The sequence below is a fragment of the Netta rufina genome (assembly GCF_964035555.1).
Source record: "Netta rufina genome assembly, chromosome: 5".
Taxonomy (NCBI): Eukaryota; Metazoa; Chordata; class Aves; order Anseriformes; family Anatidae; genus Netta; species Netta rufina.
Window position 1 is genome coordinate 25,005,647 of NC_140128.1, and position 19,551 is coordinate 25,025,197.

A 19,551-nucleotide genomic window follows, 5' to 3' on the forward strand; every position below is an offset into this window, starting at 1 on the left:
TAGATTTCTTTTAATGCCTTTTCTTTTAAAGGCTTAATAACCTTGTAGAACCAATGTGACATCAGGATAATATAAAATTCAGTATGCCAATTTATTATTACTCTGATATAAGAGAGAATAGAGTGTCTTGTAACTTCAAGTGTGAAACTGAACTTGACAGTCTCAGGAATCGAGCAAATTTATTTTGCACCTGTAGCTCTTTACTCAAAGTAGTGACCAGTTAAACATCTAAATAATGGGAATCTGTGGGGTGTTGCTGTTTTTTTGATCGGTCATAAAGTATCTTAATTTTTTTTACTATCAACTCAGAATAAAATCAGTAGCCCTTAACAACAGTGAGTTCAATTAAATCTTCCTCAGTTCTACCCTGTTATTCTACCATTTTACCAACCTTTCTATTGGCAAAGTGTCAATAGAAAGCAATAGAAGACTTGCATTAAAGACTTGCAGAGAAGTCTTTAATTTAAGATATATATATATATATATATATAAAAATTATATATATTTATTTTTTAGTGTTAATAAAGTGCCTTCTGGTTCACATTTTCATAGTTTTTATCCAGCATACAAAACACATTTTTAACAGTGTACAAAAGCTAAATTGAAGTGCTATTTATTTTTATTATTCACTTATGAAAATAATGTTTATTTCATATGAGATTAATATGATACAAATATGTACTATGGCATTATACATCTGGAAGTGTTTTGGCCTAGTGTATCATTCTCTTTAAAAATGCTTATGCCTGAACAAATTTTTGCTCCTGTCTTTAATCATGCCATTCTTTGCAAGTCTTGCAAAGCCTTTAAATTCATTTTGGTATTTATATTCATTAGCATTAAGGTGTAGTTTTCTAAACTACATATTTTATTGAAAATATTACTTTCAACTGGTTGTGATGCTTGTAGACAACAGCATCTGGGGAGTGGACTAAACTCACTATCTCCTTTAGTTTCAGCACAGCCTCTACACACACACATTGACTAACACTACTGGCATTACTGCTGTGACCTGGAGGGTCACAGGTTCCAGGAGTCCTTTCACAGTATAACATGCATGTAACAGAGTGAAAAAACTTTGGCCCTGAGTTGGGGAAAATTAGGTGAGAAATAGGAAAAAGTAGGTTTTATCTTTATTTACAGGACTGAAGAACACACAGGTTAAAGTAATTTGCCTGAAGTCACACAGGAAATCTTTGGCAAAGCTGGGAACCTTACTAGTCTCAAGCCTGGTCTACACGTAATGATTTGATGGCATAAATATACCAGCAGCTGAACTCTATCAGCAGTTTTTCCCAGGAAGGAGGCAGCACATGCTTGCACAGCAACATTGTTTTTTTTTCTCTGCGAAATTGTAAAATGAAGTGTTTGATGTTTTTAGAAGGCATTCTTGTAGAATAAAGTCTTTCCACTCCTTTCAGGAATTAATTGGTATATGCAACCACCAAGATTAAGCATCTGTGGATAAAACAGAATGCCAGCTCTTCAAGGGACTGTATTCACATTTGAAAATAAACTAAAGGCAATTCCTGACTAATGTTATTTTTTCTTATTGTGGTAGTAGTGATTAAGAGACTGATAAATAGTCCTAAATTCACTTCTTTTGTCTTAGATTTATACACTTGAAAATACCACAGAAAACCTTTGACCAACTTTTAAATACAGACAAATAAATGTGTTGACATCAAACAAATAAATAAATTTGAAAGCTACTAAACTGGAATCACCAAGTCTATAAAGTAGATTGTTTTAAAGGCTTTTTTGAATTTTTCTGTCTTCTTTAATTTCTCCAAAGATAGGGAGGTTATTTTGAGTTATATTTTCTGTATATTAAGCAGTTTATTTAAGACCTATGTGATGCTTCTGAAGCATATAGTGTCCAGTGAAACTGAGTAAGTAAACAAGTGACTGCTAACACCTTGTGCTAAGAAAATGCTTTTGTGTTTTAAGAATTTTAGAGTTCATATATCTGAGTGGATATGTTGTGACAAATTTAAAGGTCTGTTGTTGCTGCTTGGATAACCTTAAAAATTATCAACATCATCAATGTTTTCCTTTATAAATGTATGCCTTTCTTCCTGCCTGCCAAGTGGATAACTGTGCTAACAGGTTTTTGTATGTTTTTATTCTTTTTTGTCACTAGCATCCAAAACTCTTATTAATAGTATGCTACGGGACCCTTCTCAGATTCCAGATGGAGTTCTAGCAAATCAAGTCTATCAGGTATTAATCACAGTTGTCTTTTTTTTTTCTTTTTTTTTCTTTTTTTCCTCTGGCAATGCTGTTATCTGCCTAGCAGAGTAAAAGATTTTAAACCTCATTTAATTACTGTCATCATAAACTATCACTGAGGTCAGGGTGCACCATAAATGGTAATGCAATATTTGTGAGGGGAGCATTTCACTTTTTAATAGCTCGCTTTTATAGTGAATAAAAGTATGCAGTTTTTGTTTTCTGTGATTATATCTGAATAGCATCTGATAGCCTTTTTGAAGAAAAGTAATTACTGTTTTTAAGATACTGTTCAACTGTAATGGTTTTGTAGTTGCCCGTCACTATACTAGTTCTCTTATTTGTCTGCAGTGTACTGTGAATGACTGTTGTTATGGACCACTGGTGGACTGCATCAAACAGTATCCTTTCCCATAAAATTTTAGGTGCACAATTGACGAGCTTAGACTGTGTGGAAGAGATGTGTCTAGCTTTAACCTGACATAAAGTTCTGCTTCACAAACCACATTTCATACTCCACTGTTTTACGTTCAATCAGCTAGAGGGTCGCTGCAGAGCTTTTGCTGACACTGCTTAACAAAAATCAGATGGACTACGGCAAGTTGTCGGTTTGGTGGCTGCACGTTCATATGCCTGATTGAACCTCTTTGGTTTTGATTAGTTGAAATGCATGTCTGGTTTTCTATTAAGAGTAGTTGACCCTGCTTTGAGCATTGGGGTTGGACTACATGATCTCTGGAGGTACCTTCAGTCTCAAGAATTCTGTGATTACATTAGTAAGTTGCATAGACAATGTTGAACATTATGGCATTGCTTTATTATCACAGAATCACAGAATTGTCTAGGTTGGAAGAGACCTCAAGATCATCAAGTCCAACCTCTGACCTAACAAGTCCTCCACTAAACCATATCACAAGTTCAACATCTAAACGTCTTTTAAAGACCTCCAGGGATGATGACTCCACCACTTCCATGGGCAGCCCATTCCAATGTCTCACAACCCTCTCAGTAAAGAAGTTCTTCCTAATATCCAACCTAACTAATTATGAATATGAATTTTAATTAGAATGTTTTCAAGTGCAGTTCAGGTTGTGATAGATTGACTGATTAGCACTTTTAAACTCATACCTAACCTTCCAATGTAGTTCTTTTATTTTTTTTATCTTAAAGAAAATTGGCTGGCTGTAGAAAAAAACACTGTGTAGCTTGTTTTTAGGAGATGGTTTGTGATTTTTTTTTTGATAGCTTTAAAATATTTAGAGATCCTCAGTATGCAGTAAGAATACTGGGGGAACTCCACAGATTACTTATTGTTCAAGACTAAGTATTCAAGACACATTGTTCAAGACTAAGAATTTTTTACTGATTTTGTTAGGAGTGGTTCTCATAACCCCAAACCTATTTTAATGAAGTCCTGAATGAGTAACTCTGTGGTTTCAATCTGTTATTGAAAGAACAGTTTCAAAATCATAGTCTTCTATCATTGTGCAGGCTAGCAAGGCAATTCCCTCCCAAACCCTAGAGAAACCTTGCGTAAATCTCTTCATCCAGTTTGGGTGAAGATCTGGATTTCACTGTACAGTGACAGGATAGGAGAGCTACAGTGATGTTTAGTTATGCATGTGAAACAATACTTCTTGTAGTTGTGATACATATGGTGGTTACCTCTTGAAAATATGTTCTCTCTGCTAAAATATTTGCATGGATTCTGCTGTTTCATTTAACAGCAGCAGGATAGAGTTCTAACTGTATTTGTTTTGTTTTTAATCTTGTTCTTAAGTATTCATTAAGACTCTCTTCAATGTTAAACATGACTCTCTTAAAGTAGATCAATGTAAAAAGTTGAACTTTTGAAAAGGTTGTTGATCATCAATTTTCATACCCAAAATTTGGTATTTTAGGATTAGTATTACTGTTGATGAACAATCTGACTAAAGTCTTCTGAAAGAGTTACGAACAGTTTTTAAGAATAACTTGACTGCAGTCTAAATGGTTTTCCCTATTGTCTCCAAATTCTGGTTCAAGATATGTTATTGAATATACAGTGACATCAATGAGAATAATCAGGAGATTTTCAATTCTATTTTGGTACAGAAAAGTTTAATACTTGGCTGTATGAATGCATTATCTGCAAGTATGTTGCTGAATTAGATGTTAATTTTGAGGTGCATAAAATAGTTAAAAATCAATTTAAAGTTAAGGTTTTAAAAGCATAATGTCTTCTGAAGGATTGCATATTGATTTTAAATATAACTATCTAATTGTATATGCATGGACTAAAGTATGAAGTCAACCTCTTCGTAAATGCCAAGAGGCTATTTTTCAGTAATAGTTCAGATGCTTACGGGAAACTAGGCTGCTAGATTGCATGAGTAGAAAATGGCTTGTGAGGTTATTTACAAGTTTTGCCCCATGGTCATTGCCATACATCAATAACAGGTATTATTATAGACTAAGTCTAAGTGTTTCTGCTTATGGTGCATTATAAATTCTGTTTGCAATATTTTTTCTTACATTTTTGGCATTCTTCATTTGCCCCCATTTTTGTGCTGTAACTGCTAGTACAGTTTAACATAATATATAGCTTCAATTGATGAAAATGTGAAATGATTCCTTGCAATTAGCTTTTTTTGCTGTTCAGCATAAAACATTCGTATAATATAGGTAACCAACTGTAATGGGAAGATGATCTGTAGTTTACATTTGCAGAAGTTATTCTAAATAAAATCAGGAATTTAATTGTTTTTAATGTAAGATCCTTTATTGTGATATTCCATGAGGTTCTTCTTAAAAGCTTCCAGAATAGAACTTTGACCTCTGGGAGGATACATTAAAATGTTTGATCTGATGAATTTTTTTTTCTTACATATTGCTAAGAATAGCACATCAGATCAACAGGCTGTCAGTGAAGTGAAAAGGACTTTGCTGTAAAATATTATTTCATTCTTCCCTAACATTAGTTCATGCTTCTGAAAAATCAATTAAAAGGGTGTTTTGTTACAATAAGATGTTTCAGATGGATTTAGTGCCTATCAATTTCAGAATATAAAGAAAAAAAAGTTTATTTCATTCTTTACTGAATTAGAGAATTGATACGTTAATCATTAAAGAATAACTTATAAGCTATTTAACCATGTTTTAAGCTCATGCTTTATTTTAATTTGGGGGACAGGGAGCAAAAATAGAAATATTGCCCTTATATATATATATATATATATATATATATAAGTATGGTATAATGGGTTTTAATTTTGTAAAATGTATTCTGATGCTATATACAGTAGGCTGATTTTCACAAAGTGCTAAATGCCTCTGCCCTGTAAGGAATTTCAAAAATAAGAGTTCACATCATTGATCACTCTGAAATGAAGGTGAAGGCCAGTAAGCTTTATAATGAATTATTTTACCAATTATATTTTTCTGAATTTGTTTCTTTTCCAATATAATCTTCTATTTCTTAACCTGAAGCTATCAGTGCTATTGGGCATGAGCATGAAGTCTTGCTGCGAGAAATGCTTTTGGAAAAAAATCTCTCTTTCATAGGTAAGAATCAGTGGTAGAGGCTAGCTAGAGGATCCTTAACTTTAAAGATTTCAGTGACTGTTTACTTAAGAAAAAAATAAGTCTCAACACTCTTTGTATTAGGTAGTAAAAGAAGAGTAAAAAATGATTGATGCTGTACATGTTATCTTTTATTGATTTAGAACTGAGCAGGAACTCAGTTACCTAATACCCTATATATACAGCACATGCACAGGCTTGCAATTAATATTTTATAGAATAAGTAGCTGAAAAAAAATGCTTTAATATCTGCTGCAGTATTACTTTTGGTGTCATGAGATATTAGCCATCATCTAGGCCTTATGAGACTTAGGAGGAAGCGTAAGAAATATTAGCTTCAAAATGCTTTCTATAAAGAACTGCTAGAAGATCCACTCACTTTGCTTTCTATGCAGTTTCTGATGAATTTTTACCCCCCCGCCTCCCAAACAATGAAAGTCTCTATATTGAAAGTTATTTTGAGGATTAATTGGTTAAAGTTATTTTCTTTCTCTTTTTTTTTCTTTTAGCATGTACTACATTTCTGGTGTATAAGTGCCATTAAAACAATCATTAGTATTTAAATGATCAGTTCTCCTATAGTGATAATAAACTTAGTATTGACTTTTTAAATACTGGATTCCTTATGTGATGAAATTATTAATAAAGTGAATTGCTGTCTTTTTACAGTTGAGTGTTATACAAAGTTTATATAATTAAAGAGTTTTACTGGTAAAACTAGTAAAATTGTTAGAGATCTTTAGGAGATCTCTCCACTAGATTCAGGGTAAGATTTTGGAAAACTTTTAACAAATTTAGAAATTAGAAAGAACATTAAGATTTTTGGGTTTGTCCACAGGATTAAAGAACAGAGTGTGCTCTTTTATTTTAGTTATTCCTATCTTTTTACATTTTTCTTCATTACATACAAACTTGCAAATGATACTATGAAAATGTGAGTTGTTTTTTTTTTTTTTTTAACTTGGCTGAAAGAGAAGAGATAATAGGATTAAATTGTAATTGGAGAGATGATATTGAGTTAAAATACTAAACAGTTCTATGAACAATAAGTATAAAACAAGCTGCCAGGGAAGGTTATGGAATCACCTTCAATGAAAAATTCAAGGCTAGACTTGACACTCATCCATCAAAGCTGGTAATGAAATCAGTCCTGTCACGATACAAGGGAATGGACTAGATGACTCACTAATGGATCCTCAACCGAACAATTATCATTTTTTTTGGCTTGTGCAAGCTTGTGTTTTACACAAATCAGATTTAAATTTTAATGATTCATGACCTTGGGTAAGCATCAATTTTACCTTTAGAAATAAGCTCTAAGAAATTTGTACTGTCAATTCAAAATATCTAGAATGGGTTAACTTGTCAACATACAGAGATATAAATAAGATGGATTAATTTATTGTTTACTTTTTATGCATAGTGAAGCATTGTTTACTCATGATTTAAGATGTGTTAACTGTTTTTATTGTATCCTTCAATTGAATGTGCCTCAGGTTCTGGGTTTGATTTTAAAAAAAAAAAAAAAAAAAAGCTTTTCCTTCTTATCTGCAAGATGAACTTTATTGTATTTACTGAAACTCTTGCAGTAAAATCTTTCCTTTCTCAAAAATTGCATCCAAAACTACTTGAAGAAAACCCCTGGAAAACAGAAGAGATGACTATTTCCTAAAGCTCAACAGATTCTGGCTTTGTCTGGCTTTCCATCTGAGTAAGATGGAGTTCTGGTGTTGGAGATGGCTTGTGACTTAGATTGCTGTACTGACAAAACTATTACTTTTTAACGCATGTATTAAAGAAACAATTCCTGCTGCCATTTTCCATGTTAGTGTAATACTGTAGTGTACTATTCTTCTAGAATAGCAATTTTTTTGTTACAGTTATGTTTACCTGGGCAATAGAGAGTACATTACAGAAGAAAAAAGCCTAGCAGCATTTAGTGTCAGGAAGAAAATTTGTTTCTAGAGGATGTAGTTTTCAAAGCATACAGATCAGAAGTAGCACCTTCAGATTCACCCAGAAATCGATTAGAAACTTAAACAAACCAGTGTTTTTTGTATTTTAGGAATGCATTGTTCACGAGAAGCACATCACTTCCTCTCTACATCAGAAACGCAGTTCTCAAGTCTTTTCTGTTTTGCTTGAGATTTACAGAATCAATGGAAGCATTCTCTCAGAACAGGCTAACAGCCTTCCCTTCTTCACTGGTTCACTTGCCTTGCTGAAATGCTAGGAATTTCTAGGTTATACGTAGGATCTATCTTCATCTTTTCATGTCTTTGCCTACCCCAGAATTTATTAGGAATGCTTTTAGCTATAATGGGAAGGTATATAACTGACCTTTCTAGAATCTTAACCTCCTTTTGCTCCCACTATGGTGTCCCTCAGTAGCCTGGATATAAATCATGAAATCTGTTTAGTGTTCTCTGCTATAGTCTTCAATGTGCAGCTACTGCCTATTGATGCACCAATAGAAGAATGTTTTGCTTCCTTGTTATATCCAGAGGCTAGTATAAGAACAACGATGAGTTAAATGGTTATGATTGAGTTACAGTAAATACAAACCTCCAGATCTGTTGGAAATCTAAACTAATGGACAACATGTGGACAAATTTAGGGCCTTTTCAACATAATTTTCAAATCTGAGGATGAAGAGATGTAGCTGCCGTTGGCTGGCTTTCAAGCAGTTTTTTAGTCATTCTCTTGATCCGTATAAGACCTAAAAGATATTTTAAGGTGTGCATAAGTCTACTATACCAATCTAAGGCTTCTATACTAATCTGAAGCATTCCTAGGCTAAAAAGTTTGAACGTCCTTTTGATGAGGTTTTGGCTTCAAGAATCTTTCTGGTGATTTTGGGGACCTTCTGTAATTCCTTTTTTCTTTTTATTTTTCCAAAGTTACAAAGCTTCATAATAATTGAAGAATCAGTAATATATAATTATTTTCATGTGTGTAATTGTCAAATATATAATAAAGGTGTTTTTAAATATATTTTTCACTATTTCTCATAGTGCAAAATGTTGGGAGAAACCGAGGCAAAACTTTCCAAAACAAATTTAAAGCAGAAAATATATTGTGTTAATCCATGTATTAAATGATTTCAAAAGTAATCAGACATCCTTGAAAAAAGAGTCTGCTAAAGAGTATAAAGGTAATGCTGATGCAAACTCCAGCTCAGACACTTGCCAAGTTGACCTATCAGCGGATGTAAAAACATTTCTGTTGGTTTCAATGTGGAGGGTTTTTTATGTTTGTTTAAGGTAAATATCCTTAAATTTGTGACATTAGCTTTTGTTAGATGTGATGGAAAAGTCTGAACATTCTGTTGCCATTTGTGTTCCCAAATAATGAGTTTCTTCTAGACTGCTTGTCTGGAAGAATGAAAGTCTTTTCCAGACTGCCTTAAACAGTTGAGAGCAGGTCACTGTTAAATAGGGCTGGATGAAACTGGGTTATGTTTTACTTTTATCAAGATTTAAAAATTCCTTAGAATATTCATTTGTTTTCATAATGTGATGTAAAAATCTCTTCATAGGTTCTGTTAAACTAGAACCTTGTCAATGTAAGCATATTTTATCCCAATACCTAACAATTTAATTTTGAAAGTAGCCAACAATCAAGTCTGGCTACAAATCCTAGAAAAGTTTAATAGCTGACCAGGTGATACAAAGAAATGTTGGATTCCAAAATCATGTATTTACAATGTAGTGTTCCTTCCTACTGTGAATAAATGCTCTCAAATTTCAAAAGAAATACCACAGCTATTAAAAAGAATAAACAGCTATTGCAGTTTGCATTTAAAGTGAATGTACAGCATTCCAGAATTACTGGTGTCCTGCTTGCAGTATTAGTTCACTGTATAAAAATACACCTCAGACTTTTATTTTTCAATAAGGAAGGGGAGAGAGGTTTGCTTTAGGCAATTTTAAAAAATTTTGATTTCTAAGAGTGTATGTTTTTCTTGTCATTAAAATGTTGCTTGGACTCAAACTGCTGACCTTTCAAGATATGCACAAAGTATTCTAAAACTGAGTTCTGAACATTGGCCGTGAAACTACTGTCCTAACCTGATAAATGGATTGGAAATAAGCTACCCAACAGTGAGAATGGACCATTAATTTTAATCAAAGGTGATGTAGAAAGGCGAATGGGATGCATGACAATGTCAACAGCCCAGTAGGTGTTAAGGGGCTACACAGCCTTACTTGTTACTAGGTTGTGCCATTAGTTGAGCTTCGGTGAAGACAGAAAGCCATGCCTGGAATTGAATGACCAGGTCACTCCAAAATCTAATGGTGTTTCAGAAATACCAATGTAATGGTATTGGAAATCAAGGACAATAGTTCAAAAAATAGTGAGGGCTTGCTTTCTCCTTTTTTTTTTTCCTTTTTTAAAGGAAGCATCTTTTTTTTTTTTTCTGTTTTCTTTCTCAGTTATTTCTTAAAATATTCAGAAGCAATAGATTTGTATAGTTAATGTTAAGAATTTTATTTATTTATTTATTTATTTATGTTCTGAAATTGGTTAAATTATATTCAGGAGGCAAGAGAAATTAAAATCATATCTTCCCTCTATTAGATTTCTGGAAGAAGATTTTCTTATATTTTTTTTTTTTATTTTTTTTTTTTATTTAGCACCCTTGTGCTAACATTAAAACAAAACTAAGAAGGCAGCTACAGTATTCTATGTTTGTGGTGTTGGTAGGATTAATCTCAACAGCTCCTAATGTGAGAAGACTTTTCTTTCAATCAGCAAATATATCTCTTTATTTTGAATATTTAGGGGTTATAAAATACTGTATGACAGCTTGAATTAATGATGTTTATAATGAAGACATAAAAATGCAGGGATGACAAAGAAGCATTTTTATATCCATGCTTCAGGTTTTCTATGAAGGTTCATTTAATCTGACACAGTGTTGCATGCATAAGAAAGATATGTATGAGTGCATTAGTAATTCTTACACTCTTATTTAAAATAAAATTAATGATACTGCTGTCTAGTTAATAGAATAGTTTTATAAACAATAGTTCTTGTTCTCTATATATAGCCGAAGATCAGCTTCGTGCTAAAGGTTATGACAAAACACCAGACTTTATTTTAGAAGTGCCAGTAGGTAAGTCTTTTAAAAGAATTTTTATTATTTTATTTTGTGTATAAGTGTTTATGTTAAAATATTACAGCTACTTAAGACATACGAAAGTAAAGTATATTATAGGATACAATATTACTCTGTTTTTCCAGTGTTTACCCAATAATTTTAACAACTTCTACTTTGTGTGAGAGTATTACCCATAATACAAGTAAATATAATTTACTCTTCAGTCTTTGCACATTTTTGTCACAAAGTCATAAAAAAAGAAAAAAGAAAGGAAATAAAAAAAAAAAAAAAAAAAAACACTAAATAATAGGAACCCTCAAATCCTCACTCCCTCTAACTTGCTCAGCCCACTTTATGATGTAAAATCTGAAATACCCATAATTGTCTTAAACTTTAAGGCACAATCAAATGCAAAGCAGTCTTAAAGTAATACCATTATGCCTCCAGGTCACTGTGTAAAGGTTTGTCATCCTGCAGTTACTCTCATGCCATCACATTGCATCTAAATACAACTCAGTAGTTCCCTATTTTTTTAAAAAGCCTGCATTAACAGGAAGCAAGAAGGAATAAAAGTGGGTAAAAAGTGGGCAAAGTTCATCTGCATCTTCTGGTCTTTAGGCCGTATAAGAAGGTAAGATGACCTGTTGGCTGGGCCATGGAAGAAAAACATAAATGTTGTCCAAGTGTAAAGGATTCTTAATTATCCTTTGTAAATCGACTTTCATACAAAAAGACTTCTGATTCGCCTGCTTAGAGCACAACACCTCTCTGTGCAGATGTCTACTGGTGGGTGTGTCAGAGAAAATAAAAAGGTTGAAAGCTCTCTGCAAAAGTCATGTGCATGACTTTTTTGGTTCTTTGTTTTGACAACAGTTGGAATTATTACAGATAACAGATACATGCATTGGTATAAGGAATTGAGTGTGTACTGTGAGAGACTTTGTCTCATCCTAAGCAGTTCTTCAGATACCATCTTTCACCACAATAATCTCTCTTATCCAATAGTTAGACTATGTATATGAGCGTCTTCTGAAAAGTTTTTAAAGACCTCCTTAACACAGTAATGGTATTCCACATTGCCCTAATGGAGAATGGATGATGTTTTAGAGCGATTGTCATGATTTCTTCAAAATTAGATTGTCAGTGTCAGAGAGGACTTTCCCCCCAAAAGAGCATTTTATTAATATTGCAAAATCAATTCTGCAAAAAATGAGGAAAGACACCAATCAATGCAAATCCCGGAGTATCCCAGAAACAGAAATTCCAAATTGTATTTTTCACATAACCCTCCTTATACCTAAATTCTTCCTGCTGAAGGAGTTCTGATTTTGCAAAAGTAAGGAAGCAGATATGTATCTATGATAACCTTTCTTGCTGTTCTCACACATTCTACTCTAGACTAAGAATTTTCTGTGTTTAGTGGCTTAGCTAACTGTTCTTGATATTCACCAGTCATCAGTTCCTTACCTGACAACTCCTTTCCAGCAAAGTAAGGGTGAAAATAGGATGAAATTGCATCTTAGTCTAGTCTCTCTTTACATTCTGCATGTTTTAGAATAAATGTGAATATCTAGAACAGGATGTAATTAAACTTAAATTGACACTCTTATCAATTAAAATACTTTGTGTGTTTTTTTTGAAAATGTCATATGTGCATATTCAAAAAATATTTTTACAAATATGTAACTGTTGCAAGCATGAATTATGTGGTAGTTTGGGGGTTAAATAGGGTATTCCCAAATACATTCTTACAGGCTGTTGAGTTTGATTTTCACAGTTCACTTTATTTTCTGCTGTCACCCTAGCTGTTGAAGGACACATAATTCACTGGATTGAAAGCAAAGCCTCATTTGGTGATGAAAGTAGCCACCAAGCCTACTTGCAGGACCAGTTTTGGAGCTACTGGAATAGGTACATTACTGTTATTTTTCCCTATAGATAAGTAAGAATATGTTTTTTAAAATAAGTTACTGGGAAAAAAAAAAAAAACATAAAGCAGTCATGACTTTTTTATTACGCCATGTGAATAGAATACATGTTACTAATCTGACATTTTGAATTTGATTAATTAGTATGTCAAATTGGAATGCTGAAATATTTGTGAAAAATTCATATGATAATGCTAACAGTCAACAGATATATATGGTGATTTTGCAGTGATGCTGGAAAACAGAATAAGCTGATTTGGTACAGAAGCTGTATTTCAGTTTGCTTAGTACTTGACTGAAGGAAGATTCAGTAACATTTTTTAATACTTGCAAGGTGCCCAACGTTCTAAAATCTTCACAGTCTAACAGGTGTGGTTTGTATGTAAAGAACTTTATTGCTTATTGTCAGTGTATCTAAATCGTTTCACTTTTTTCATAAAACATTTTTGGTACATTATCTACATGTAACACATTAATACATTCTTTTCAAGCTAAAAAATATTTAAAGGAATATATGAAGAGAAGTGAGTTATGCTGGACAGAATTTTTGAACATTGATTTTGTTGGTATAAAGATCCTTTAAAGACTTAAAATAGTTCTGCTTTATTCTTATAAAGGTTTTTATTGTGTATAATGAAGAAGACTTAACACTGGGGAGGACTCTTTTTGTTGTTTAAATCCTACACAAGATACTCATCTTAATTCTATCTTTGTATGTGGTGGAACCCTAAGCAAGGCAGTAATGAGGTAAATGCAAGTTTTAATAAAGGATTTGTGATAGCATAGATTAAGAAGTCTTCCTGGTGTTTACAAGGTCGTTTCCATGAAATCTGAGGGATAGTGGAGAAGATGGCACAAATATGTTTGAACACGCATCTAACAACATATGCCAACATCAGTTGCCAGTCTGTGGTGACCATCAGTATTTCAGCTAAATGTAATAAATGCCAATGTGAAAATTGCTAGCCTTAGCTTGGGAAATGCCTTTAAAAGCAGTTTCTATAGGATGCAGCAGAGATAGAAAAACTATATTTTGAGAATAACACTATCAGAATGCATGATTATGCTCTGTCAAAGCAGTTGTTGATATGAGGAGGGCCTGTGCTTATTTGATAATCCCAGAGAGCAGTCAAATGGAGAACTTGAACTGAGGTTATGGGAACCTCAGGAAGACTGTCCATTGTTGGATAAAGATGTTGTGCTACAGGCAAGAATTTGTGAGATATATAACCAGAGTACAAGACTTAGAAACAATTTTGAGTATGTAACAATATCTAGGCAATTAGTGAGAGTGGCAGGAAAGATGCTGATGCAAATGGTGCTGAACTTGCACATCAGTGTAATGAGCAGCTTAGGCTGTGAGGGGTCATTAAATATACTGACTAGAATATTTTCAGTGGGTATGTGTTTGAGGGGATAGTGTAAGAGGAAAGCAGCTCTACGTGAATTTTAAATAGATAACATGGGTATAAAGGTACAAAGTTGAGGTGGGGAGTGAAAGGTAGATAGACAAGTGGGATGAAGACATTGATCCATTTCAGGTTTGCAGTAAAATTGCTGTTGCATAGTCAAACTTAGTTTTTGTCTTTTTCTGCTAAATAAAATGACTATGTTTTGTCTTGAGCTATAACATGTAAAAAAAACTTGAAAATACTGGGTATCCTTTGAATCTGACATTTCTGAAAGAAACTTCTCTTTTGCTTTTATCTGGAAACCAAGACATAGCTAACTTCATTTTAATTTCAGTTTTATCATGTGATAATTAATATTTTAACTTCAAAAATAGAATAACACTGAGCTGTTAGTAAAGTACTTTTAATGTTGCAAAAGCTAGACTGAATTGAGATAGGGATCATTAGAAATGTTTTGAAAGTAGTTTTCAGATTTTGCCTAATCTTTTTTTATAGTTATTTTATAGAAAGCAACTAGAAAAATCGGTAATTCTTACATATGTAAGGGCTTTACATTCATATGAAGGAAACTAGAAATCTCCTTACTGGGATGTGTTATTCCCTAAATCCAGAATTTAATGTTAGGTTAACTACGGAAATAAGGCATAATTCTGTTTTCTGGAGGGTGTTTTGGTGGTGGTGGTGGTTTTGTTTTTGTTTTGTTGGGTTGGGTTTTTATTTGTTTGTTCATTTCAATTTTTGGGTTTTTTTTGTAACAAACAAATCCTGTTAATTTTAATTTTGGTACTACTTGGTTAAACTAACACTATTGCATCTTCTGAAATGAGTTCTGAATTACTACAGCTTCTTCTCATATAATGGCAGTTGGATTAATGAACGTTTGATGACTGATTAGGTTGCACGAAGGTTAAACAGTTACCTTTCATTCCTCTCTGAAACTATTCAAGAAAAGACACAGGTGTAGCTGGACAAAATGCGCATCAGTTTTGAATGGTTTAATGAATCAGCCTATCCAGCGATCTCTCAAGTGAGAACCGGTTTCCTAGGCAATTCATATGTACCTGTATCTTTCCTTTCCACCTGAAGGAGGAATCTTTTGGAGAAGATGCATCAGTTCATAACAGATGTATCATGACCATCCTTCAGGGTTCTGTAAACCTGATCTGTTGGTTGAAGTTAAAGTTCAGTTGAAATTGGAGAGAAATGCTGTAACATCACCTGCTAGATGGAGATAGAAATACATGCCTAGATACTTTAAAGTAGTGAATGTGAAAGGTTTTAGATCTTTTCCATGGAGCTTTTTTTGTTTCTGTAAAAAGTAAGAGTGAGATTGGAATAGTTTCTGGGTGTTTTTCCACATCTGTAACAGATGTAAATTTAATTCTGCACACAATCTGACTGAAAGCTTTGAACGTAGCTATGGTTTGTTTGCTGTAATGCGTATGTTTCATTAAGTCCTGTAGTCTGTGCTAACTAAATCTGTGAGTGTCTTAAATTGGCCTGTACTGACAGGAAAGAAAAGACACTTTCTCATTTAACAGAATGGCTCCCTAGATTCAGTCAACCATGTCTATTCACCTCAGTGCAAAAGAACACCTTTTTATTGCTCTGAGTTCTGCAGGGACAGCTTAGCAAGGTTTTTTATGGCTCATACATCAATGGTATTGTTAAGCAATTTTTGGTTGCAGTGCCACACTTGCAACTTCATCTTCAAATTAAGCTTCACATTAAAAATGCACAAAGTGTACTTTGTCAGTGGGTTTGCACAGTTATAATTTAGGACACTGTTTAGATATTGAGAATTTTCACTGATAAACAGAAAAAAGCAAGTTCAGTCTTACGTTTTCCCAGGCTGGTTTTGGAGAGTGATGTTTAGGAAAAAGCTATCTTACACACCGAACAAACTTAGTATAAAATGATTCATGTACTCACTGAAACCCTTCATTCTACCTATTCTACCTGTGTATTCCTCCAAAACAATGGCATCCACTGAGCAGGCTGCAACTTTCACTGCCACTATGTAAACAAAACAACTGCATGTGCATAACATAACATGCAGTTCAAATAGTAATTAGTGGACGCTGCCAGTGACTTGCTGTAAGCAGGTATAAACTCAAATACAGCAATTTACATTTTGTACCTTCTGCAATATGTACCTTCTGGAATGTAATTTCTAGAGTACAAGGAGAAAGCTTGATGCCATTGTTAGCATTTAGCATTAGCTAAAGAAACTTTACTATACATGTGGGAGAGACTGTAGGAAAATGTCATATTTGATACTGATATTAAAATGAAGGTAATTTCACACAGTTGAAAGAGAATAATTTCATTCTTTTTGACTAAGAATAATAAGTCATGACTGTAGTAAATTCCTTTCCCCCCTTTGCTAAATGTCATTATTTTTGTTTGTTTGTTTTGAAATAATAAGTGCAAGTTTCTTAAACTTTTTTTTTCCTTTAAAATTAATTTTAAAATAGTAGCCACGCTTTTCTGAAAACTAAGTTCATGATTAACTCTGTTGTTAATTAATACAATATGTCTGCTCTTGAGACTTTGGTTTATAACCAATAGTCTGAGTAATGAAATCATCAAGTCCTATAGAACAAAAAAAAGGTCTTTCAGATAAATGTGAAAAGAAAAAATATATAGTGTTTATTTCAGTTACAAACACATCTGTTCTATTAGTTTCTTTTTGAGAAGAGTGTTCTGTTCATATTCATTTGTAGTTGACTCTAGGAATGAATCATATGTGAGCAAAGACTGAATGAGAACATCAAAATGATGCACTTTTTTTTTTATGTTTTACTGTTTAAAATGGTTTGGCATACGTTACTGTGAAGACTGCTTAAATAATAATTGTCTGATTGTAGGTGGTAGGGGAAGAGGGAATCGTGCTGTGGGCTTATGGATGCATGTTCTATAACAGTATCAATATGATCCAATTGAAAATTGTTTAAAAAGTCGTACTGGTGGGTTGAAAGCCAGTGGTATAACAACTTGACTTGGAGGAAACGTTGGGAGTTGCATTTGTCAAGTAGCTAGGAAAACCGTTCATGCATACCCAGTATCCAAAGCTTCATTGGCAGCCCAAACATAAAGAACTGAAAGGTCATTCTTCTTCTTGCAGTATGATGGTTTGTTGACATATTTTGACGCACTGGTACAATGCTGAAAGGTTTTGACCTTACTGCAACACTGAGGGACTTAGGGTTTGTTTAGCTATCTAATACTCTTAGATTTTCACACATGTTGGATTTTGCTCTGCTGCTGCTTCTCTCCCTCCTGACTCCATTTGAATTAGTAAATTAATCTTAAATAAACCGTTGATGTAGACAGAAGGGGGGGGGGTATGATGATTTTTGCAACTTAGGACTAGGTATAGATGTTTCTATAAAAATAATTTATTTATTTTAGAATCTGCCATACCAACTTGCTCACCTTAAAAGCAATGAGTAAGATAGGTTTGCTTCTAGACAAAAAGAATCAAAATCAGTTAAATAATGCTTCCTACTAGTTTACTGTATTCAGTAGTTTAATTTGTGAAGATGATAAAATTCTGTGTTCTCCTCTCAGATATATATGTACACACACACAGAGGCATACCTCTGCACTTCACAAATATTCTAGATACACTTAGCTTATCTCCAGTGAATCACTGCTTTATTTGTTTAACAACATGAACAGTATCAAACTCAACATGCAGTTTATGCATGTTTTTTTTGTTTGTTTGTTTTGTTTTTACTTTATCACAGAAGTAACATCTTTACATTTTACTGGTCATCACCTCATTCAATAAGGTGACTGAATAACAGACCATGAAGATGTCTTCCATCAAGACCACACCTCATGCCTAGCATTGCTATAACATTAATTGTTGTGCTGATTATTTTAGACTATTTTGTATCAAAACGCCTTTTGTCAAAACAGACCATACTGTATACAGATTAGTGTATATTAAAAAGTAGTAAATGAGGCACTATAAAGCTTTATTTAAATTATTTTTCGCCTTATATTTTTCTGTACTGTCTTAAATATTATGTCACAGGAGACTTGTGTAGTGCAGATAGAGCATTTTCAGCTTCCATCCACATTACTGCAAGGCTTCAGCTCCAATTTTCATGGTATTTCTCATTCAGATTAGACAAGCATCTAAGTTTATGTACGATAAGAGCTGACAGCATAGATCCTGCTCTGCTTGCCAAAGGCCTGGTTGCAGACACTCCACTATGTCAAAGAATGTCAACCCCCCACAGACATTACCTTTCAGAATTCCTTGTAATTTTTAATTGACATTTACATCTGACATTTTCAATGTATTTCTTAGTGTTGAGTCTTTATCTATCTAGTAATAGTTAAAAACCAAAGCAAAGCAAAAAGAATCCCTTCCTGTAAACTATGATATCATATATTTTGTTTATTTAACAAGGTCAAGTTGTTAGGCTGAAACTCAAGAATGACCAACTCCCCCTCACTTTATGTAACTCTGTATTTGCTAGTCTAATCCATTTCAAATGGTAATTGAGGAGGGAAGTAGGAATATAAAGTGAAATTTAACTCTTAATGAATGAAACACAAGTTTATTATTACTATACATCATGAACAAAAAAGGATACAGAGATTTTCAGTATTTTTTTAAGAATTTCTATAGAGATTTCCCTTTGAGTCTGGTGCTTGAATATAGAAAATGGTGTCTTCGCACCTGTATTCATGTTACATGTACATGCAAACAGCATAATATTGTGAACAAAATGAAGCTGGCAAGTATGTAATTTAGCTGTATGTTGCAAAGGCTGTTGTGCGTCCTTCCCTTCAGAAATCTCGAGTTTTCATGTGGTTTAAAATAATAGAAAACAAATAAAGTAGTGTGAGTACAATTATCTATCTGGGAGAAGTTAAAATGAAGGACTACAGTTGATCATAAATGTCACAAAGCAAAGAAATAGAAGGAGTGTTTTGTCACAAATAATGCTGCTTTTCTTCTAATTAGTTAATTTACATTTTACAAATTAAGGGCAAGATTCAGACAGAAGATAATCTAGTAGCATATCATAGCTGTACTGACCTGTATTTGTATATGCCAAATTTAAGTTAATTAGAAATGTAGATGCTGTTTGTTTTATCTGTCAAAAAGCTCATCTTAAAAAAAATCTAGACACACTTTTTCCCCCAACATTTATCATCTAAATAATAGTCTTGCCAAGATGGCAGCCTCATAATAAACTCTTTTCAGTGGAGTGATGGGTAATGAAGCTTGCTTGTGAAGGCAGCGAAAAATGTTGTCTAGCCAAATGTGTGAATATGATGGCTAGAGAAT

The 19,551-nt window shown here is 33.3% G+C and overlaps 1 protein-coding gene across 7 annotated transcripts in view; it reads left to right on the forward strand.

The window, feature by feature from the left end:
* Positions 1-19,551, forward strand: part of CDIN1 (CDAN1 interacting nuclease 1) — a 128,815-nt gene that overhangs the window by 51,485 nt on the left and 57,779 nt on the right. For all 7 annotated transcript variants that reach the window (XM_084287510.1, XM_084287508.1, XM_084287509.1 and 4 more), the window contains 5 exons: positions 2,144-2,223; positions 2,584-2,633; positions 5,708-5,775; positions 10,847-10,912; positions 12,703-12,808. In XM_084287510.1, coding sequence (XP_084143636.1) covers positions 2,144-2,223; positions 2,584-2,633; positions 5,708-5,775; positions 10,847-10,912; positions 12,703-12,808 — 370 coding nt within the window. The remainder of the gene's footprint in view (positions 1-2,143; positions 2,224-2,583; positions 2,634-5,707; positions 5,776-10,846; positions 10,913-12,702; positions 12,809-19,551) is intronic.